At 40.4% G+C, this 24274-nt stretch overlaps 1 protein-coding gene across 1 annotated transcript; it reads right to left on the bottom strand.

Annotated features, from left to right (window-relative positions):
• Positions 1–4898: 4898 nt before the first annotated feature.
• LOC123587802 (dynactin-associated protein-like) lies at positions 4899–21118 on the bottom strand. Its single transcript, XM_045457822.1, has 5 exons — positions 20913–21118; positions 16601–16901; positions 16314–16441; positions 12698–12871; positions 4899–9680 (listed from the first exon to the last, which is right to left on the bottom strand). Exons 3-5 carry the CDS (start codon positions 16404–16406, stop codon positions 9273–9275), a joined length of 675 nt encoding a protein of 224 aa, XP_045313778.1. The 5' UTR covers positions 16407–16441; positions 16601–16901; positions 20913–21118; the 3' UTR covers positions 4899–9272.
• Positions 21119–24274: the final 3156 nt, after the last annotated feature.

The following is a 24274-nucleotide window of genomic DNA, read 5'->3' as shown; positions in this document are numbered from 1 at the left end:
GAAGCAAGTAAATCAAAGCCCAGAGTTAGAAAGGGATAGGATATTTTTGGAATGCTCATCCCTGGGTCTCACACCAGACTAAGGAAATCTGAAGGGGTGCTGTATGCTGCTTAGACAACTCATATACACCCAAGTCTGAGAACATCTAGTTTAGAAAATGTTTTAAAGAGAATTCTCTGAGACATTTAGGAAGAAATATTTTGTGGATGTGAAAAATAACCCTAAGTTTTCAAATTATGTGGCTAATGTTTATTTATTCATTCAACATATGCCAGGCATTATGCTAGATGTTAAGTGAACAAACAACGGCTCAGCCCTTTTGAAGCAGTACCAGAGAGGGGTGTGTGTGTGCATGAGTGTGTGTGTGTGTGCATGTCTGTGTGCGCACGTGCTTGTGTGTGTGCATGTGTATGCGTGTGTATGTGTGTGGCTTAACCTTTTCAAAGCCTTATCATAAATGTATTTGCTATTGTTAATTGACGAGTTCTAATTTGAATCAACTAAAACAGTGTCGTTACTTGTAAAATATACTGGCGATGAAAACATTATGGAAGAGGGGAGAAACTGGGGGAAAGATTGGTCCCAAAATCAGTATAACACGATGCCTGCCAAAAAATGAATCTTGGGGCTGCAGGCTATAAAAATCCATGGGAATGAAACATTTCAATCATACTGAACATTGATAGTAATATCAGCAAACAAATGATACTGCACTTGAAATGACCACAAATTAGGCTTTTTTCCAGGCTGCATACATGTTAGACACACTACTAGTTATCCCTAATTACTGTTCTCTCTTTCACTTTCCTAATAGGCAAATCCCAAAGTTTTTAGCTGGGTTCATGCCTGCCAACACTAGAGGCTACACTACCCAACTACCCATGTAACAAGGTGTGACCTTATGACTGAATTCTGGCCCAAGGCACAAAAGCAGAGACAGGTGTACAACTCCTGGGTTGTGTCCTTAAGAGCAAGGGGTATGCCCTTCTTTTCCCATTTCCCTTCCCTTTTGTGTGACTATAGATCAGCAAGTGAGCCATCCAATAACATAAGAGATTAGGGCAATATTCTATGACTGGAAGAGCAGCGAGCTGAAACAAACCTTGGACCCCTAACTCCTTAATAATGGAGAGCTATATAACATATGTAAATATGGAGAGCTTCTATAACAGCTGAATTATATCCTTCATAATACGCTGTCTTACGATGATATGGAGACATATCTCGATTTGGCCCTGGAGCACCATAACCAGAGAGTAGACAAAATTGTGCATCTATAACTTATTTGGATAGCCTACAGAGGAGTAAGTAAGTTCTGATACTTGTGTGTAACTAGAATGTTCCAGTTTCAAAATGCCTAATTAATTAAATTAATTTCAAAACAGTGAAAAGATACGTTACTATGAAATTCATATGATCTCTGTCTTCTCAAGGAACACTCCTCATGCAGGTATTACTTACTACCTTACTCAAGAAGCAGAACACATCTGGTTTAATATAAGAGAGCCTATGGGTAAATCCAGGATTGTCACTTTGCCCAACATCAGGGGTGCTTTTGCATCTTGTCTTGTGAAAATGGTGGCTCTTGCAATTAGGTTTCAAATTATCTTCATAGTCATATTTTCTATAACTGGGTATATTTCAGAGCAAAGGATATTCCCTACAAAGATTCTTCAACCTCCGGTGAATTTTCAGCCACAAGAATTTGGCAACCTTACTAAGTTAATCCAGTAGTGAAAGTGTTTTGTATTTGGCCATTCTTTAGACAAAAGAACTGGGTGGTTTCTTTCAAATTCATCTATTAATGCTATGTCTGATAGCTTTATTTTCACCCACAAGAAAAACTCAACTTAAATTTCACTTCGGTCTGAGGTCAGTTAAAACATCTTTGGTCCACTAATTGGCTGTGTCCAGTCCATTCTCTTATTTTTGGCAATTTTCAGGTAAAAGGATCGTTTTAGTTCATACCAAAGACATTTAAAAATATAGTGCAGTTAGTTGAATCATATTATTCAACTAATTTAAATGTATGAAAAAAGTCATTACAAACATATACCAAGGGTACAAAGACATTTTCAACAATGCTTTCATAATTGGTATTTAGTCTATTAGTGCTTTGCATAAAATCATTAAATGTAGAAGTTAGGGACGCCTGGGCGGCTCAGTTGGTTAAGCATCCTAATCTTGATCTCAGTTCACGTCTTGATCTCAGGGTCGTGAGTTCAAGCCCCACATTGGGCTCCATGCTGAGTATGGAGCCTACTTTAAAAGAAAATGCAGATGTTTAAAAAAGAACAATTTTATGTATTCTTTCATGTGATTATAGTAAAAGATAAGGGTAGCTCTCTTTTACTCAATTTGATTCTCAATATCTATGGCAGATGTCATCTCAACAAATTAGGATTAAATGAAGGGTTAGTTAAGTAACATCTTGGACCAACAAGATTATCAGTACTACTCAACATAGAACCAAGCAACTGTCTGACCCATATCGGTGATTTTTTTCTAATCTACATTACTCTACATTCCATTCTAAGTCTACTTAGAAACATCAAATGCATTTTTATTGGTAGAATATTAGAAGGGTTCATTCAATAAATGTTTATAGAGAATGTACTACTACCAGACATTTTTGTGGGCAATGGGGATTTATACAGCAGTAAGTAAAACAGACAAGTGCTTGTCCTATTAGAGTTCCCATTCTAGTCTTATTACAGCCTGCACTACTTGTAACATTTGACTTGTGATTCCAAATTTCAAAGTTAATTTATTTTTTTTAAGGTTTATTCATTTCTCAGAGACAGAGAGACAGAGCATGACTGGGGGAGGGGCAGAAAGAGAGAGAGGGAGACACAGAATCTGAAACAGGCTTCAGGCTCCAAGCTGTCAGCACAGGTCCCGATGCGGGGCTTGAACTCACGGACCGGACCGCGAGATCATGACCTGAGCCGAAGTCGGACGCTTAACCAACAGAGCCACCCAGGTGCCCCACAAATCTCAAAGTTTATTTAAATAACAGTTGTGCTTATGGGGAGCCTGGGTGGCTCAGTCGGTTGAGCATCCAGTTTCGGCTCAGGTTATGATCACCTGGTTTGTGAGTTCGAGCCCCGCGTCGGGCTCTGTGCTGACAGCTTGGAGCCTGGAGCCTGCTTCAGATTCTGTGTCTCCCTCTCTCTCTCTGCCCCTCCCCTGCTCATGCTTTGTGTGTGTCTCTCTCTCAAAAATAAATAAACATCAAAAAAATTTTTTTAGTAATAATAGTTGTGTTTCATTGCGAATAACACTCTGCTTTTATAAATGCATACATTATGTTTGAGTTAAAAGGACCCCAGACATCTAGGTTAAACTCCAGTGAATGAAAGTGAACTCTTACCCCACTCTCTGTGTGCCACTTGCAGTGATCAGGGAGTCCAGCCATTTTCTAGGGTTCAATATTCCTTTCTGGGTTGACTCTCCTGCGACATCATTCTTCTCTATGTTGAGTCAAAGTCTTCCTCTCAATAACTTCAACTTGTTTACCCTGGTTCTTTTCTTTAAGGAGAGAGATGAAATACATCAAATTCTTCTCCCACATAAAACTTAGTTATTTTGGCACCACATCGCGTCCCTCGTCGTTTGTGTGTGTGTGTGTGTGTGTGTGTGTGTGTGTGTGTGTGTTTAACCTACTTCTTAGGAGGCAAAAGGGAGTCATCGGATTATTCTTTTTAATGTGCGAGAGGTTGAATAAAAGCATCATAGCACCATCTATTGCTGCAACATGTCACTACAACGTCCTAAATGAGTCTTGACACCTGCTGCATCAGCCATCTGGACTCAATAGGGCATATGTAGTGATCTGTCTCTTAGAATGTGAAATGGGCACACAGATGCTCAATGTAAAATTCTTTATGTCTCTTTGTGTATTTGAAATATTTCCTAGTTTGAAAAACAGCATGGCTACAACATAGCAAGTGTTATATAAGCGAGCACACAATGATGTTTAAGGGATAAGCAGGGGCTAAACTTAAGGTCTCATGGGGCATGTTAAGTTTTAGCGACTTTCTCTCTGTAATACCATCAGCACTTACTTAAGCCTATCAATTACCAAAAATTTAAATAACAGAATCCAAATTTGTAAGTTTATTACTATCTGCATTGCTATTTTCTTTTTTATGAATTTTCTCCAGCATTTCGGCAGATAGCCCTACGTACATGTTTACTCAAAGTATTTAGTTGGGTGCCTTTATAATGTCACTGTAAAAAAGAGTAGAAAACAAATTTTTAATTGAAAACAGTGATAACACATCTGTTAATATTCCTTAAAAACCAAAATGATTTAATAGAAAATGAGGGGCACCTGGGTGGCTTAGTGAGTTAAGGGTCCGATTCTTGATTTCGGCTCAGGTCATGATCTCATGGTTCATGAGACTGAGCCCCACGTGAGTCTCTGCACTAAGCATGGAGTGTGCTACAATTCCCTCTGTCTCTCTCTGCCCCTCTCCTGCTGTGCTCTCTCTAACATAAATTTTTAAAATAAAGAGAAAATCAAAGGAAAATAATTTCACACAATCTAAAAAGAAAATGTGGTACTGGCACTTGGGTGGCTCAGTTAGTTAAGTGTCCAACTCTTGATTTCAGCTCAGGTCACGGATCTCAAGGTTCATGGGACCGAGCCCCACAACAGGCTCTATGCTGACAGCATGGAGCCTGCTTGAGATTCTCTCTCTCCCTCTCTTTCTGTCCCTCCCCACTCTTAGGTGTGCACATGCGTGCTCTCTCTCAGAAAACAAACATTTTAAAAATAAAATGTAATACACAAATGTATTTAATATACCCTTACCATATAGAATGTTCTTTCTCTATTACATATGGAATTTGTGTATTAAAGACTAAAACTTCGGAATAATAAAAGACTATACTCACAGTAACCTTTTATTTAATCATAATAGGTTTTCAACATAAATACATACATTGGATTTACTTTGTGTGAAAATTGTACTAAAAATTCAAAAAAATAGAGACTCTCCACATTAAATGATCAGGTCTAATAAATGATAATATTAATGTTTTGGGAGTGAAATTCATTATCATTATGATGATAGTTGAACTGGTCATTAAGAAAACCTTGTGTTAGAAGTAGGTATGTTGGTAACTGTTATATGTTGGCAGTTATTGGCCATGGAACCACCTATGGTACGAATAATAGATACAGGTTCTGAAGTGGGGGTGATAATAGTGGATGTTAGGATTTAATTTGCAGGCCTCCTAACCACAGCTGCAATGGAAGAGGTCGTTATGAATTTGCCATTTTTGAGTGATGGTGTGACTTACTGGATTTACTGGAAATACCGGCAGCATTAGTTCAGAGGAGTAAGTAATGGAGAGTTTGAGTAACATGCCCATACAAATTATAGTGCTTATAGATTCAGGTGAAAGGTACTGAAGGGTTTGGTGAAGTTTTGTCTGTTGTATTAGTACATACGGTAGAAATGGAATTGTAGAAACAGTTTGCGTAGAAATGGTAGTATGACTGTAAAACTGACTGATGCAGTGCCTTCTATCATGAAATTTCAGTAGAAGTTATGGTGCCAGCATGCTTTATTAATGTAATGCTATTATTGTGGCTAAGGACTTATTTGAAGGGGTGGGGCAATGGCTAGCTGTATGGCGATAGATTATTTAAAATTTGTGGTTGTACTTTCCATTAGCAGGTAATGTTGGTTATAGATCATACATTCAGCTAAAGTCACTATGGTGTTGTGATGGGAAAGTTCGTTGAGTTGGTAGCATGCGTAGTTATTTTATTTATACTTAGGTGGTGGCAGTGGAGATCGAAGGTGATGTTTTAGTGGAGTCAGAAAACAGACTAGATTCAGTCATTGAAGTGGAGGTGGCTCTGGCAAATGATGTAAATTCAGTCGAGAAGCCAGGAGGAGTACCTAGAAATCCTGTCAAACTGATGGTAATCATAGGTCCATTTGAAACAGGAATGATTCAGATCTTACTGAATGTTGTTGGATGATTTATGTAGCCGTACCTTCAGTGGTGGTGGGAGGGACTGCCAATGTGGATTGGAAAGAGCTGAACTGGTACTATAATCTGATAGCAGAATTTTCAGTAAAAGTTATAACAGTCATAGATTCAGTTAATACAGTCCTGGTAGAAATGGCCGTGGGCACAACCAAAACGGTAACGGCAGTTGTGGTGATACGTTCCATTGAAAGACAATGCTTGGAATTATGGTGGTGGGTTCAGCTGAATAAAAGGTGTTGCCGTTGTGCTTATGACAAGATGAAGCGGTGACTGCTGTGGTGGTTACAGATTCGATACAAGCAACAGTGGTGGCCACTGTGGTTCTAGCCTCGGTGGCGGTACCGGCAGTCATTGTGGTAGTGGGTTCAGTAAAAGCAGTGGCTATTGCTGTGGTTGTAGGTTCAGTCGAGGCAGCAGTACTGGCTGTTGTGGTTGCAGCCTCTGTGGTAGTACCACTCTCAGTCACTGCAGAAGCAGTTCAGTGGAAGTGGTGGCAGTTCCTGGGGTTGTAGGTTCAGGAGAGTGGTCTAAAGTGTAGTGGTGACTGTGGTGGTCATAGGTTCGTTAGAAGTAGCAGTGGTGGCTGTTCTAATTATAGCTTCTGTGCTCATGCTGGCAGACATCGTAGTAGCTGGTTAAGATTAAGTGGTGGGTGCTGTGGGGGTCATAGGTCTCGCAGAAGCACTGACAGTGGCCATGGTGGTCACAGGTTCAGTAGAAGTTGTAGTGGCAACCATGGTGGTTGTAGCCTCAGGGGTAGTGCTGGCAGTCGTCGTGGTAGTCAGTTCAGATGATGTGGTGGCCCTAGTGGTGGTTGTAGGTTGAGTAGAGGCAGGATTGGTGGCTGTGGTGGTCGTAAATGCAGAAGTGGTAGTGGTGGCCGTGGTGGTTGTAATTTTGGTAGAAGTTACAGTGGTGGTTGTAGCCTCAGTAGTAGTGCTGGCAGTTACTGTGGTAGTCAGTTCAGATGCTACAGTGACTGCTGTTACGGTGCTAAGTTTGGTAGAGGCAATAGTGGTGGCTGTGGCAGTTGTGGGTTCATTAGAGGTTGTAGTGGTGGCTATGGTGATTGTAGGTTTGGTAGAAATTATAGTAGTGGCCGTGGTGGTTGTAGGCTCAATAGACACAACTGTGGGCGCCATGGTGATTATAGGTTTGGTAGAAGTTGTAGTGGTGCCCACAGTCATTATAGGTTCAGTAGAAGTGGTACTGGTGGCCGTGGCGGTTGTACCCTCAGTGGTAGTGCTGGCAATGGTTGGGGTAGCCAGTTCAGATGAAATGACGGCTGTGGTGGCTGGTGGTTGTAGGTTCAGTAGAAATGGTAGTGGTGGCCCTGCCGGTTGTAAGTTTGGTAGAAATTATAGTGGTGGCTGTGGTGGTTTCAGGTTCAGCAGAAGTTATACTGGTATTTGTGGTGGTTGTAGCCTCAGTGGTAGCGCTGGCAGTTATTGTGGTGGTCCGTTCAGATGAAGTGGTGGCTAATGTTGTGGCAGTAAGTTCAGTAGAGACACAGTGGTGGCTGTGGCAGTTGTGGGTTCGGTAGAGGTTGTGGTGAGGGCTGTGGTGGTTGTACCTTTGGAGGAAGTTATAGTGGTGGCCATGGGAGTTGTAGGCTCAGTAGAAGTTACATCGGTGGCCATGGTGGTTATAGGTTTGGTAGAAGTACTAGTGGCTGTGGGTAGAAGTAGTAGTGGCTGTGGGTTTTGGTGGAAATTGTGGTGGTGGCCATAGTGGTTGTAGGTTCAGTAGAAGTTATAGTGGTGTCTATGGTGGTTGTGGCCTCAGAGGTAGTACTGGCAATTATTGTGGTAGTCAGTTCAGATGCTGAGGTGGCTGGTGTGGTGGCTCTAGGTTCAGTAGAGACAACAGTGGTGGTGGCCATAGCGGTTGTAGGTTTGGTAAATGTTGTAGTGTTGGCTGTGGTGGTTGTAGGTTAGGTAGAAGTGGTAGCAGTGGCCGTGACGGTTGTAGCCTCAGTAGTATTGCTGGCAGTTACTGCGGTGGTCAGTTCAGATGCTGTGGTGGCTGCAGTTGTGGCTTTAAGTTCAGTAGAAACAACAGTGGTGGCTGTAGGGGTTGTAAATTTGTTTGAAGTTGTAGTCATGGCCATGGTGGTTGTAGGTTCAGTAGAAGTTGTAGTGGCTGTGTTAGTTGTGGCCTCGGTGGTAGTGCTAGCAGTTATTGTGTAGTCAGTTCAGAGGAAATGGTGGCCATAGTTGTTTTTGTAGGTTTGGTAGAGTCAGTATTGGTGGCCATGGTGGTTACAGGTTCAGTAGAAGTTGTAGTGGTATCTGTGGTGGTTGTAGCTTCAGTGTAGTGCTGGCAGTTACTATGGTGGTTGGTTCATATGCTGTGGTGCCTGCTGTGGTGGTGGTGAAGTTTGGTAGAGACAATAGTGATAGCTGTGTTGGTTGTAGGTTCATTAGATATAGTGGCGGCCATGGTGGTTGTAGGTTCGAGAGAAGTTTTAATGGTATCTATGGTGGTGGTGGCATTAGTGGTAGTGCTAACAGTTATTGTGGTAGTGGGTTCAGATTCCACGGTGGCTGTTGTGGTGGTTATAGGTTCAGTAGAGACAACAGTGGTGGCTGGGCGACTGTAGGTTCAGAAGTGGTTGTAATGGTGGCCATTGTAGTTGTAGGTTCCATAGAAGTTGCAGTTGTGACCATGGTGGTTTCAGGTTCCACAGAAGTTACAGTGGTGGCTGTGGCAGCTGTGGCTTCAGTGGTACCACTGGAAGTTGTGATAGTTGGTACTGATGAGGTGGCAACTGCTCTAGTGGTTGTAGGTTCAGTAGGTTGTAATGGTAGCTGCGGTGGTCATAGGCTTGTTAGAAGTCGTGGTGGCCATGGTGATAGCAGTTTCAGTAGAAGTTGTAGAGGTAGCCTTGGAGGTGGTAGGTTTAGTAGCAGTTATAGCAGTGGCCTCGGGGGTTGTAGGTACCGCAGACATTATAATGGCAGCTGTGGCAATTCTAGCCTCAGTGTTAGTGCTGGAAGTTTCTGTAGTAGTCAGTTCAGATGAGGTAGTGGCCGCTGTGGTGATTGTGGGTTTGACAGAGAGAGTGCTGGTGACTGTGGTGGTTGTAGGTTCTGTAGAGGCTGTAGCGGTGGCTGTGGTGGTTGTAGGCTCAGTGGTTGTGCCGGTAATCTTTGTGGTAGTGGGTTGAAGTGAATCGGTGACTGTTGCTGTGGCTGCAGGTTCAGCAGAAGCAGGAGGAGTGGTCTTTGTTGTTTTTGCCTCAGTAGCATTGCTGGCAGTCATTGTGGTATTTGGTTTAGTTGAATGCTTGTTCCTGCCGTCGTTTTAAGTTCAGTAAAAGTGGGAGAAGTTGCAGTGGTGGCTGTTGCTATGAGAGTGTCAGTAGAAGCAATGGTTTTTGTACTAGTTGGTTCTCTCGAAGTTCTAGCAGTGGTCATAGTGATGGTAGTTGAATCGGATGTGCTGGTAGAATCTGTTATCGCAGTAGGAACTATAGTTTCAGAACTAGTAGATGAGGTTGTCCCGTGGTTTTGAGGAAGCTGAATAACAATGGAGGTATTATTATTCTTCCCATTATACACCAGGCACTCTATGAGCACTCCAATTGTTGTTGTTATAGCACAGGCTAAGAGACAAGCCAGGAAGATCTTCCAAAGAGACCAGTCGGTGAAGAAATTTTGTGTCACCTGGAAAGGATTTAAATAAATTACTGCAAATGAAACCAGATGTTTCAAGAAAAACTAATGCCTTCGATAATCCTTTGTATATATAGATTACTTCATTGAAAGGATGTACAAATATAAGATACTATTCTTAATGGTGTCAGTGATATATGTTGACTTAATTTTAAGTTTTTATTTAGGAAAGACTTTGTCTTTATACTGTGTTTAATATAGGAACAAAGAAACTTCCACTGACTTTCATGCTTTCTTTTCATATATCTGCATCTCAAAGTAAGAAAACAAATAAATGTCTTCCTGGAAATTCCTTTTTCTTTCCACTATCAAAAGAAGTCTCTATACATGTTGGTGGCTCCTGTATACTGTGACTTGAGGGACCCCAAAGATCTAATTAAGTTTTCTACCCCTTTGGGCATTTCCTAAATTTGTCAGCTTTGGAACCTTCTACTTTAACAGCATTAATTAATGCCTTATCCAATTTCCTGGCTAACTTTTCACACAGGTTAGCATTTGGCAGCATGAAATTCAGAGTCTGAAAACATTTGTGAAATCCACTTTCTGCTACCACCGGCTGTTTTCATTTGGTAAGATGTTTCTGTGACCCTATTCTTTCATTCATCTATAAAAATTTATATAATAAAATTAGAATAAGGATTAACATCAGTAAGTTTACTTTGTAAATTCTAAAGTACCATGCATACATACTTTGTTATTGTAGAGGAAACACTGCATAGTGTAAAACACGTAAGTCTTGAATCAGAGAGTCTTTAATTTAAATGCCATACCTCTAATATTCTGAGCATGTTTCTTAATTTGCCTATCAGCTGGACTTATATCAAAATTGGGGATAATAGTATCTACCTCAATGTGTTAAGAAAATTAGAACAAGAGGGGCACCTGGGTGGCTCAGTCAGTTGAGCATCTGACTCTTGGTTTCAGCTCAGGTCATGATCTCATGGTTTCGTGAGTTTGAGCCCCACGTCAGGCTCTGCACCAGCAGCACAGAGCCTGCTTGGGATTCTCTCTCTCTCCCTCTCTCCCCCTCCCTCACTCATAGTGTCTCTGTCTCTCTCAAAATAAACTTTTTAAAAAATTGAATAAAATTAAATTAAAAAAAAAGAAAATTAGAATAAGAAATATCCTCCATAATTAGATTTTTGCAGAAGGTAGTACACTGCAGTAATTAAGAGCATAGGCATTGGAGTCTAACAAATTCAGGTTTAAATTTTAATGCCACCTTTCACTGGATGGATGGAGATATGTGGAAATTTGCATTATCATGCAAAGCCTCGATGCCCTCACATGGATAACATCACCTATTTCATAGGGTTGATATAAATAGTAAATAGTAAAACTGAGTGCATAACATTTCCTAACATTTACTAAATATTCAAAGAAACATTTGGTTTCACTAACTAGTCCATTTTTATCCCTTTTCTCATGACTGAAAATAGATCACTAAAGGAAGCAAACAGAATAGACACCTCTGGAGCATGCCAAGCAGCTCTTGAATGTCCCAAATATGGGACACTGTTTCAGATGATAAACCTCAGTTTGGGTGTTGTGAGTGGTGCTTACTAGGCAATCAGGAGCAGTGCAAAGGCACTGGGTACCAAGGCCAAAGGAATTCAGGGCACCAAATAAGAGAGCCCAGAGATAAATGGTACCTCCTGTCCCATGTCATCTAGGCCTTAGAAAGGAAGTTAGAGGTGAAGGAGAGGAAGGCCTATGCTCGTTTCTTAGATAAAAATGGCAATTACCATAATTTTCTGTTTGAATCTTCCAAAAAAAAAAGGAACAAGATTAACGGAAACTCATCTAAAGCAGACTTCAGACCTGTGCTCTAGTGTCATTAATTGCCAACAACTGGCTATGTGAATTCTTACAAAAACATTCTAAACTTCCACATTGTTTCCCACGTGTGGCTAAGTAAAGGCAACTAACGTTAACTCAGTTCTCTGAATCATCAGAGTCATATTCCCTAAATAATTCTCATCAAAATTATTCTTCCACAATGTCTCTTAACATAGAGTTTGTCTTCTCTTAATTTGTCACGGTCTCTTCAAACTATTTCCACAGCAGGATTAATCAGAGGAAGGGTGTAGTCCAGAGCTAGAAAGCACTGAACCAAATTGCCAAGATCATCAGCAAAATCAAGTTCTTCCCTTGCTGGAAAATTTCAGACCTTAAGGTGAAGAAAAGAGAATAACAAGTAACAGTAAGGAATATAGGAAATCTGCTTCTGGACACCAAACCAAGATGGTTCTAAATGGTTTCTGAGTCAAGGTTGAAAACACATGAGGTCACAACCAGGAGGTCAACAGCAGCCCCACAGTCAGGCTGAGAGGAAGGAAGGGAAGGAGAGTGAGACTCACAGACTAGATCCCCAGGGCCTTAGCACATGACTTCATCTTCCATTGAGCGAGGGTTACAATGTTATTCACTGCCCATGCAGTTGCTGTCACCATCTACTCAGCCCTCCAAACAAAGGGACCTCAAAACTTTGCTTTATTTCCTTTGACCTTATATATTGTCTCTCTTTCGTTCTACCAAGATCATTAGCTCCTTAAATGATGACCCCCATAAATCTACGTCTTTCGCATTCTCTCTCAGTGACTTGACATGTTCAAAAGATGATGTACATTTTCTTTTTTTTTTTTTTTTTTTTTTTTTTAATTTTTTTTTTTTTCAACGTTTATTTATTTTTGGGACAGAGAGAGACAGAGCATGAACGGGGGAGGGGCAGAGAGAGAGGGAGACACAGAATCGGAAACAGGCTCCAGGCTCTGAGCCATCAGCCCAGAGCCTGACGCGGGGCTCGAACTCACGGACCGCGAGATCGTGACCTGGCTGAAGTCGGACGCTTAACCGACTGCGCCACCCAGGCGCCCCAAAAGATGATGTACATTTTCAAAAGAACAACAGTAATGTTAATTGATTGGATGTTTCTCCTTCAAACTATTAGATCAATATCATATGGGTTACATCATAACCCAGAGAAACAGTGTTGCCCCAAACATTACCTGACAATGTTGGAATTCTCTGTTTGGAAATGCTGAGTGTCCAAGGGTCCCTGTGTCAGTGCAGGCACCAGTTAAATCAGTACCAGTCACAGTTACATCACCAGTCACATCGGTTGATGTTGGAAATTGACATGCCGATCTGTGAGCTTCATGGTTTCTTAGGTTCAGGGATGACTGTGCAAAGAAAAGAATGGTGAAAAAAAGAAGCTATTGTATTTGATGCCTGTAGTAATATATTCTGACAAATGTAAATTATACTGTTAAATATCATGACATATCTATTCAAATAAGATCATGTGAACCCTGATTAAAGGAATAAAAGAACACATTCATTATATTTATTCTCAAAACATGGAAATCTAGTGACATCATCCTAAGTTAAATTTAATTATTTTATACAATTATTGAGGTTAAAATCCAGGAATACGCACTATCTTTCATCCTCTTCACATTTAATACATTCGTTAAATATCATTACATTGCAAGCTGGTGTAGGGAGATCATATTTAAAAAAAAAAAAGTGCCACTATGAAAATTCTAGAGACCTTAAGGCTTATCAAGAACAACTCTTTTGGGTTATATTCAAAATGAGAAAACAAGATCTAAAGAGGTGAAGTGAGGTTCTGGATTTAGCAAATTGCAAAAACCCACTTCTCCCACTACAATAAACAAACAAACAAATGAAGAGCTTTGAAAAAACGGAAGTTAGATTATTTAAAACTTAAAAGAAGAAGCTTTTCCAAAGTTGAATCTTACATCATAGGCCATCTTTTCTGGGGACATTTGTGGAGCCTGAGCATGAGCCTATGGTTCTGACTGCCAAAAGAAGTCAGCAAAACTTTTGGTATTCATGTGAGGCTGATCGGACTTATTTGAAAATAAAGGAGCCCCAATGTAAAGTATCTTTAATGTTCCAGGATAGCTCCAGATGCTAGAGGCCTGGGACAGAAAGGCAGAGTCAAGTCTACAGCAGTATCATAGTAAATAGAAGATCAAATCACTGTAGGAGAAAGAGACTTAACCACAAACACAAGACTGGTTTCCCCCCTCAGGACATTTGTCAGACTTTGAGGCTTCTGGAAACAGGAAGCTAAAGAGTTATCTTGAATCCTCTGAAGATCAGTCTCTCAAAAATATAGGTACAAATATTCTTTAAAGAAAACAGTAGTAAATAAAATCCAAAAATGTATAAAATTCCAAAAATTTAATGACCATTTATGATGAAATTTCTGGGCAAGCTAGTAATAGAAGGGACTTTCCATAATATGATAAACAGTAGCTCCATGAAACCTAAAGCTAATGTCATAATTAATGGTGAAATATTTCATACTTTCCCCCATGAATCTGGGAAAAATGCAAGATGTCCACTTTTACCACTCCCATTCAGTATTACATCAGAGGTCTTAGCCAGTGCATTTAGTTATGAAAACAAAATGTGTTAAAATTAAAAAAAAAAAAAAAGAATAATGACATGACTGTGTTTATAGAAAATTCAAAAGAATCTACAAAGAAAATAGTAATGAATAAATGAATTAGTGAGGTCACTGGATACATGGTAAGAATACAAAAATCAATTGGATTTCTGTAAAATAGCAAGAAAACATTTGAAATGGAATTTAATGTAACATTTAAAACAACACAAAAATCGGGGCTCCTGGGTGGCTCAGTTGGTTAAGCGTCATGATCTCACGGTTAGTGGGTTCGAGCCCCCCGTCGGTCTCTGTGCTGACAGCTCGAGCCTGGAGCCTGTTTCAGATTCTGTGTCTCCCTCTCTCTCTGCCCCCCCCACTCGCACTCTGTCTCCCTCTGTCTCAAAAATAAACAAACATTAAAAAAAAAATTAAGACAACACAAAAACATCTAGAAATACATCTAAAAAGAAAAATACTTAATCTCTACATTAAAATCTCAAATGATTGCCAACAAAAATTAAAGAACACCAATATAAAAGATAAAATAAACCATGTTCATGGATTCGAAGAATTTAGATATTAAGATATAAAGTCTCACAAATTAAAATGAAGATTCAATAATCTCCCAGTCAAAACTGCAAAAGTATTTTTAGTAAAAATCAATAAGCGGATTCTAAAAATTTATATAGAAATGCAAAGGACCTTGAATAGCCAAGATAACTCGAAGAGCAATGTTTAAGTACTACAAAATTTCAAGGCTATAAAGCTAGAATAATAAAGAGAGTGTAGTAGTGGTACAAGAACGAATAGAGCAATGGAACAGACTAGAGTCCTAAAACACACCCACAAATATAAATCACTTGATTTACCAAAAAAGCATCAATTCAGTAGAGACAGGATGATTTTTACAATTATCTGTACAGAAAAAAAATCTCCATATTGAAAAAAATGTTTAATCCTACTTCCTGCCATATATAAAATGAATTTTAAGTGGATCATAAACCTAAATGTGCAAGTGAAACAATCAAGCTTCCAGATAAAAACATTGGACTTTTTTTTTTTTTTTTAGTTTACTTATTTATTTTGAGAGAGTGTGCACAAGCACACAAGAGTGGGTGAAGGGACAGAGAGACTCCCAAACCAGCTCCCCTTTGTCTGCACAGAGTCTCATGTTGGGCTCGATCCCACAAACCATGAGATCATGACCTGAGCTGAAATCAAGTTAAGGTGGCTTAACCGACTAAGCCCTCCCAGGCACCCCAAGGACCTTCTTATCTGAGTATCTTGACACTATGAAGACACAGGGAGAGAGCTGCAAGGCTAGAAGGACCATGAAGAACATCTTCAGGGTGTGGAAGTGCTGACCTAGAATCAAGAGAACAATTTCTTTGCCTTGTAATTTCCTTGTTAGGGCATGGGGACAAAAATGCTATTCCTCACAAAATGTAACCGTCCGTTCAAACTTGTACTGATCTCACTCAGCACATTTCCACGGCAGTTCCCATTATCAAGGTCTCTACTCAGACATGCACAGTCACATAAAAGGCAGTCATAAAACACACGGTATGGAACCATTTCTTCTAAAAACATAAATAATAGTCAAATAACATTGTATACAATTGAATTCTAAATATTTCATCTGAATATAGTTCTTTACCAAAAAAAGAAATTCATAAGTAATTGAAGAGGCCTATCTGAAAGAGTTACTAGATAGTTTGCAGCTCAGGCTTAGACTTCACTCATAGGATTACCACTGACATTCAAAGACACATAGAAATCTTTGAGCTATGGCAAATCTATACATGACACTAAAAATTTAGGCAGTTAACACAAAAATCTATATGCCACATTTAACAAATACAACTCGTTAATGCAATCAAATGCAGATTTGTTGGCTTATGCTTGAATTATGATAACTGCAGGGATTATTTAAATAGGGTATTAAATTGTTACCCCCAAATTGCCAATATCCTAGATTAATAAATATTAAAATAAATTTCTCAAGCATGTATGTACTGATACACAGAAATGTTTTATTTTCTAAGCAGTAACAATATGGCTAAAAATTGGCTCCCATGTAAAACTTGTAAGAATTCCACTTTGGGAAGAACCATGTTGTAATAAAGAAATATTAGAGATGTACACATATTGGAAACAAGACTCTGGGCCATCAGAACACATCACAGTGATGCCACAATACTCACCGGCTGGTTTTCAGAATGTTCGACATTCACGATGTATCTCCCATGTTTTCTGTCCATTCTTGAACTGCCGGTGTCACAAGCTACCAGAAACATTTTTCTGCCTGTTCACTGCCCTTTATACCTGCAACCTTGAGAAATAATTAAGTTGATTAATATTAAATCCACTATGAGACATCACTGCCAGTGTGGATTAGACTAAATAACGAATCATTCTTCTTTATAAGGGATCCACCTTAAAGGAAGAAGTGGGGTGTTAAGCAATTACGTAAGAATGCAAGAAAATCCACCTGTATAATTACGCTCTCGGTTCTACTCCACCAGGCAGCCCATCTAGTAGAAAGAGCAACCATACAATTCTCTCTTCTATCGTATCTTTCACAGAACTCTTCCTTCTGACTTCACGAGCAGCTCCAGACAGAACTCCGAAATAAGTGAATGGTGCCATTGTTTCTTTACTAACAAGAAGTGAACGTCTTTCTCCTCTTATTGGCAGCAACTTTTAGGCACTCAGGACCCACTGCTCTTCAAGTCTTGACCTTCACAGGTCTCTCCCGAGCTCTGAATTTTTCCAATCCATTCTCTCTGCTTCTGGAAAAAAAAAAATCAATCCAACTTGGTTTATACTTCCTTAAACCCTAATTGAATATAGTTAATCTGATGAACAAATCTCTGTAAATGTTTTCAACGGGGTCCCTTCTCTTCCCTTCTGTGGGAACTATCTGGCATAGTTTACCTAGAAGATTACTTCTGATTCTGCTTATAATTTAGTAACAGGTTCTTCTAACTTTTACAAATTACACTCAAACGTAAAGGACTTGTTTTCTTATTGTAGAAGTATCTTTGGCAAGATCTAAAACACAACTGGCAAGAGATCAGTAATTTTTATCCTCAAATGCAAAGTTATCAATCAGTTCCCAACACACGTATCCAGAGAATCCCAAATAAAATTGGTACAGAAAGTTGTTGGTGAAGAATAGTGCTTTAAAAAACTAAAAATCTACAAATAACTCCAGTAGTAACTAATCCATAGAAAATTCCTTGTAAACAAAGCAACAAAGTACTCATTTTTTTTGTTGTTGAAATGTCTCACATAGCACTTTTTATCTGACAGATTATGTCAGGTTTAAAGATAACAATTACTCGATAATAGAGCAGCAAGAGATCTGAGAGATCTTGTAAGTTCAGCCTTATCATTTTTTAAAATATTTTTTAAAACATTTATTTTGAGAGAGAGAAAGAGAGTGGGGAGGGGCAGAGAAAGGGGGAGAGAGAGAATCTCAAGCAGGCTCTGTGCTATCAGCACAGAGACCAATGTGGGGCTCAAACCCACGAACCATGAGATCATGACCTGAGCCAAGATCAAGAGTCAGACGCCCAACCAACTGAGCCACCCAGGTACCCCCAGCCATGTCATTCTAAAGGTGAGGAGATTTGTGTCCAGAGAGGGAAAATGATGCAACCAACTGCGTGGTGCCACCTGGTTTCCTTTTGGTCTGATAACCCCTCCATAACTAGCTTATTAACAGGAACTTCGTAGAAAGATGGACAGCCTCCCAGGAAGTCAAGCAAATGTCTTTTTGAAAACAAGTAAAACAGACATTTCAAAGACCTGGAATCGGAAAGGATCCTAGAAGGGATGCCTGTTCTAGACCCAGAACCATCTAAGACTGACTAAACAAGACTTGCAGGGACAGGATCTGGGAGTCTGACTTTCTGGCCAAATGTCAAGTAATCCTTATCAAACAATGTTTGAAAAGTAATTTACCAAACAATGATCCCAAGGTGAGCACGGGGTATCTTCATATCTTTAGGAAGAAAAGCGTGTGTGTGAAGAAACCTCAGTTTTCTTAAATTAAAAAAGGGGTGAGTTTCAATTGCTCATTCATTCAACAATCACTACTGAGTCTCTACTATACCCAAGCATGTGTCATGTGCTGAGTGTTCAATGGCGAATAAAAGACTCAAAATTCTTGCCCTCCTGGAATATAGTAAAACATACATTATGTATTAAAACACTTTTTGATAATTTCTAAAGGTCTCTTATAAATGCTTCCTTTAGCTATAAGTGTCCATGGCATCCACAGAAGCACAGTAAAATGGCCCTGGAATCTGCAGGACATAAAAGGTGTGAAAAATCTAGGGGAAGGTTTTGTTCTAAGAAGGAGTGGGAGGCAGTGCTTTATACTCCATGCTGAACCCAAGCCAGTGAAACAGTGGCTTCTGAGAGTGTACACGTAGAGCGCTCATATAATTTAACACTCCAAACCAAAATACTTTTGAGAGCAAAAGGAAGCAATATCAATAATTTAACTGAACAGAGACAACACTGTTCCATGCAAACTAGGACATGTGGTCACTTAAGCTATAAGGAATCCATGTGAATGAGAAGATTCACTAGTACTAAACATAACCACCCAATAAGCCAATGAATTTAAAAATAAATTTAACATCTCTAGTGAACACATACTTCAGTTGAATAAAACACATGTTACTTGAGTTTTTAACAAAGCTAGTGTGGCTTGGGATGCCTGGATGGCTCAGTTAAGCGTCCAACTTTGGCTCAGGTCATGATCTCATGGTCCGTGAGTTCGAGCCCCACTGTCTGTGCTGACAGCTCAGAGCCTAGAGCCTGCTTTAGATTCTGTATCTTCCTCTCTCTCTGCCCCTCCCCCACTCATGCGCGTTCTCCCTCTCTCTCTCTCTCTCTCTCTCTCTCTCTCTCTCTGTTTCAAAAGTAAACAAACATAAAAAAAATTTTAAGCTAGTGTGGTATTGCGGTACTAAGACACACATATTTAGATAGTTCAGTGGAGTTCTATAAACATTAAGCAGATAAAATTCCACATTACATATCAAGAAGTCACTGACAAAACAGTATCAAGGTTCTACCCTCACTATCGTTAATTAACAGTTGCAAAAGCCAAGGTAAGAATGAATAACAAGCTTATTGGGTACAGATTTTCAGTATAAAATTCAAACTTTCTCTATTTCCAAAGAACACATTGTGTTCTTTTACTACAGCTTAGAGCAGCGCCAGAGCAGAGTGCACCTGGGTGATTACAACGTGCAAAGAAACACAGGTAACTCTCCCTGGTATGCTGAGCATCTCCTACTGAAGCTCTTTGATGTCTGCAGAATTTTAAGCCAAAAGAATGTGCAGGTCTATCTATACTGAGAGTGGTCTACAGTCCTTTAACAACCCGTAAATTGTTTTAGCCCAAAGAATGCAGAGCCTGTTAAACACCTTCTGTTATAAAATGAACCACGCTCAAGTCTTTAGGCTCACAGCAAAATTAATGTATTGATCAAGTTACCCCCTTCAGACACTTCCATGACTGAAATGTCACTACAATTTGATTCTAATCAAAATACTTTCATATTTCTGCTTCGGTTTCTCAGTGTGATGACGACCAATATGATGGCTCCAGCTGTCTCATCTTAATAATTTTTTTTAGGCCAGGTCATGATTATAGTTCATTAGGTGCTGAATGGCCAAAATGATAACCAAACAGATACCACATTTAAAAGACTTCATTCAGGGGTGCCTGGGTGGCGCAGTCGGTTAAGCGTCCGACTTCAGCCAGGTCACGATCTCGCGGTCCGTGAGTTCGAGCCCCGCGTCAGGCGCTGGGCTGATGGCTCAGAGCCTGGAGCCTGTTTCCAATTCTGTGTCTCCCTCTCTCTCTGCCCCTCCCCCGTTCATGCTCTGTCTCTCTCTGTCCCAAAAATAAATAAACGTTGAAAAAAAATTTGAAAAAAAAAATAAAAGACTTCATTCAGTACAGTATTTAGATTTTAATTTCCTATTAATTTCAACTTGATAATTATTCAAAATAGTATTATAAAAGAAATTTTCAAGCATCAAGTCAAAATCAAACCGATGCTAAGACTGCAAAAAAAAAAAAAATGATCAAAGTGGGAAAATGAACAAACTAAAAACTCTCTGCATATTTGTTCAAGAAGCTTCCTCTCCTGCCCCGCCCAGCAGGAAACAACTTAAAGAAATTCAGGGGTTATTTTTCCTTCACATCAAGAGAAGGCTGGGGAGGGTAGCTCAGATACTGATGAGTGGTAAAGAAATAAACATTTCATCCATGTCACTGGGGACACTAAATGGCCACTACTCCACACCTAGGTGGCTTCCAATCAGCCACATCTGGTCATTAATATTATTAACATTTCTTGTGAAGGGGCACCTCTCCTAGTGCATATCACACTGATCTTATCTAATCCTCCTAATATCCTCCTGAATTAAGTATCATTACCCCATTTTCCTGATGAACCCTGAAATAAGTTTGTGGCTCCCATTCATCCACCCAAGAAATGGTTATTAAATATTTGCTATATTCACTATGTCACATTAGATGCTGAAAAAAATTGGGGGGACGGAGGAGAAGGAAAGATACTTAGAAACTTAATCTCCAACGGATAAAAAAATACAACCAGAGACTCTGGTGACATCCCTCAGAATATATGAAGGCAGCACAGTTGTTCACTGGCAGCAAGAAAGGAGTGGCGCTAATACTTGTGAGAGGATGGTGGGATTTACACCCAAAATATCAAAGATTTAGAAATTCCTGGGCAGAAGTTACGACTTACTAGCTCTGCAGACTGCCTCTCTGTCTGGGGTTCAGGCAAATGATCAGCATGAGAGAATCCAAACAAAAATATCAGGACTTCTCAACAGGTGCAATTCAATTGGAGAAGGATCAGGAGTTTGAGCATTCGTTGCCATCTATGTCATGATTTGCCTACAGGTAAGCAGGATTCTAGCACCAGGAGAGATGAGACTCCAGTCTTGAGATGAGAACTAAAAAAGAAAAAGACAAGGTTTCCAGCTATATTGGGGAACCAGGGGAAACAAGGGGAGACCCAGGATGATCTCAGGCCTACAGAATGAGCCATGGAGAGAGGACTTAAACTTGTAAACTCTAGTGTCATAATTTGGTTATCAGATCTGGGGCACTACTGAAAATTGGGATGGGCACTGACCCCCACTTCACAATGGAAATACTAATCATTCGTGCTGTTTGTCAAATGTTCCAGCTCAAGCCCTTCTAGCATATAATAGAATTGTACTTTCTGTCTTCCTCTGTCTCTTCTCAGCCTCCTCGATATAAGGTTCATTCTGGCCAGCGTTATGAGTAGAGAAGTGTGTCACTCAGAGGCTAGAGCATTTAATGCTGAGACAAGTCAAGCCATGCTCAATGGCAGTGTTCTACAAGAGGCCAAGCTCTATTACCCTGAGTCCCAGAATAAGGATAATGATTAGTGAAGCGAGCCTACAGGTGACCTGTAACAGGCAAGTAATATGACCAAGAAATAAATCTTTGTTGCCATAAGCCATTGCAATACCCATGTTGTTTGTTACTGCAGCAAAACCTAGCCCATCCAGACTAAAACAGGGCTCCAAAGGTGCAGGGAGACATTACAACTCATCTCAAGGCTGCAACATTATACATCAAGGCATAGTAGATGATGTAAGGCCCCAGTACCTAATGTCCAAAACTGGAGTTTTAACCATATGGCCTCAGTCATGGTGGCTCTAGAATTTGGGCAGGACAGAAGCTGCTGTGAGGAGCTTGAATAGACTCCATTAATAGGAATGCCAGTAAACATGTAGAGTGAGTGATGTTGTTCAAAATATGCATCAAGCAAAGGCACGGCTGATGTAGAATAAAGCCAGTCACTGAAGGCTTCTTGGAGGTGTGAATCTTGAGCCAGATCTCAAAGGACATAGGAGGTTGGCAAAAGGAAGGGAATGCAGGCATCATAAATAGAGACCTTGAGAAAGAAGCACAGTGGGGGGAAATAATGTGTTTTGTGAGAGAGATGCCAGAGAATAGCCTGGTTGTGGAGAAGAACTACAGAAACGAGACTCCCTACAAGCTGTCAAGTCGCTGTATTAAAGATTCTCATAAATTTCTTCCTCCAGTAACTATACAGGAGCCTCATCAGTAGCCCACTGTACTCTCCTCCAAGGATTTAGAGTGATCCTTAAATGCCACTCATATGATGCCACACCCCACTCAGTATTCTACAGGACTCCCAATGCATTTAGAAAAAATGTAAATCTTTGAGAGGCAAAAATGACATGCAAAATCTAGCCCCATCTATCTCTAAAATCCTAGCTTATACCACTAGTCCTCTTATTCACCACCTTTCAAACACCTTCTCTTTTTTCATGAACTGGATGGAAGCATGTCATACCACCTGTGTCCACCTTGGAAAGTCATGCCCCACCCTTCACTCCCTACCCCACGCTTGTTTCTACCCATCTGTGGCAAGTAAACTGTTGGCCCACCAAAGATGTTCACACCCTAATTCCCATGGGTATGCCGGGTTACAGGACAAAGGGGAAGTAAGGTCATAGATGGAATTGAGATCATCAGCTGACCTTAAAATAGGGAGACTGTCCTAGATCATCCAAGTAGACCTAATGTAGTCATAGGATCTTTAAAAGTAGAAGACGGAGACAGAAGTAAGGCAGGGAAAGAGTCGTGACTATGGAAAGAATGTTCAGAAAGGTGTAATTTTGCCAGCTTTGAATAAAGAGAAAGGGGTTCACAAGCCAAGGAATATGGGAAAACTCTAGAATTTGGATAAATCAAGAAAACAGTTTCTCCCTTCGAGCCCCCAGAAGGAATACAGCCCTGTCAATACAACTGACTTTATCTCAGTGAGACTTATGTTGGACTCTGAGGTTTAGAACCATCAGATAATAAATTTGTGTTGTTTTAAGCTACTAAAATTTTGATGTTTCTTACAGCAGCCAAAGAAAACTAATATACTAGTTTTGGGGTTTTGGCTTAGATTTCACTCCCCAATTTAAATTAGTTCTTCTATTTTTATAATCGTCCCGGCACTGTATTCTTCCTTAGTACTTTTCATACTTGGTAATTTTTCATTTTTGTGATTATTGTTTTAATATCTATCATCTCTTTTGGACTCAAATTCCGGAAAGGATGGGGAGTGTGCAGCTTTTATCATCCCCACATCTCTAGCACCCAGCCAGTGCTTTGCACATCATGGCCCTTCAATGAATAGTTGTAGAATAAACACAGAGAATTCCACATGCCTGCGACATATTTTACAGGCAAGAAAAAAAAAATGAAGTTCAGAGAGGTTCAAAAATTCACCCAAGGTACACAGCAACTAAGCTGCAGATTTGGAATTTAAACACCAAAAATCTGATCCTGAGACTCAGATCTGCCCTGTATTGGTCTGTGGCTGGGTCAGCCATGATCCATTTCTTAGCAGAACTTCTGGGGGGTAACTCTCACCGACAGGTATTCTCTCTCAGCGAGTAATTCCTTTTGCAGTAGTAAATCATTCCTTGAAACAACTAGAAGGATACCAAACATTTTCCAGAGCTGGCTGAGCATCCAAGCATGCACCAGAACATCCCAATGCTTATTCATAGATAAGAGGGATGCAAATGCAGGACAAGAAAGAATCTCCGCGTCCTTTAATTCTTGAGTGAAGGGGAAGAGATAAAAATGTCAGGGATTCCTCATGATTTGCATTTTTAAATGAAGAGTACTGGGAAAGAGTCCATTCCCTAGACAACAAGTAGGCAGTGACCTTGTGCTGCCGGCTTTGCCGTGACCTTTCATGACCTCGCACCCACAGGCACTCGGGCAGGCGCGTGAACTGGACAGTACTCGCCAGCCTTCCTGGCGCCAGGCCTGTGGTGAGCACCCCTCAAGTGCTTGAGCCCTGAATCTTCACATCTGCATTTCCAAGCATGCGCACCAGCAACTGCAGTCGCAATGAGGCAACTGAGCTTCTGAAGGGTAAGTGACCTGCCCGAGGTCACACACCTGGTGAGTGCCTGGGCCCCACGTTTCCTCTCGGCAAACCTCCTCTTCTTTCCAGCCCCAGCTTGACTGAGGCACAGTGTCTCCACGGGGCCTCAGGAGGAGTGTCCCCTGCCCTCCGCTTCTCTGTCGCCTCCAGTC

The sequence above is a fragment of the Leopardus geoffroyi genome, chromosome D3 (genome assembly GCF_018350155.1).
Source record: "Leopardus geoffroyi isolate Oge1 chromosome D3, O.geoffroyi_Oge1_pat1.0, whole genome shotgun sequence".
NCBI classification, from domain to species: Eukaryota; Metazoa; Chordata; class Mammalia; order Carnivora; family Felidae; genus Leopardus; species Leopardus geoffroyi.
Note: the sequence above shows the minus strand (reverse complement) of the source record. Positions and strands in the feature narration are given on the sequence as shown.

Bases quoted from the DNA above. Each gene is read 5' to 3' on its own strand.
- LOC123587802 (XM_045457822.1), bottom strand. From the start codon at position 16,406: ATGTTTCTGGTAGCTTGTGACACCGGCAGTTCAAGAATGGACAGAAAA. The intron at 12,872-16,313 runs GTGAGTATTGTG...TTCTTTGCACAG, and splicing joins AACATTCTGAAAACCAGCCG to TCATCCCTGAACCTAAGAAA. The intron at 9,681-12,697 runs GTAATGTTTGGG...AATCCTTTCCAG, and splicing joins GAGAATTCCAACATTGTCAG to GTGACACAAAATTTCTTCAC.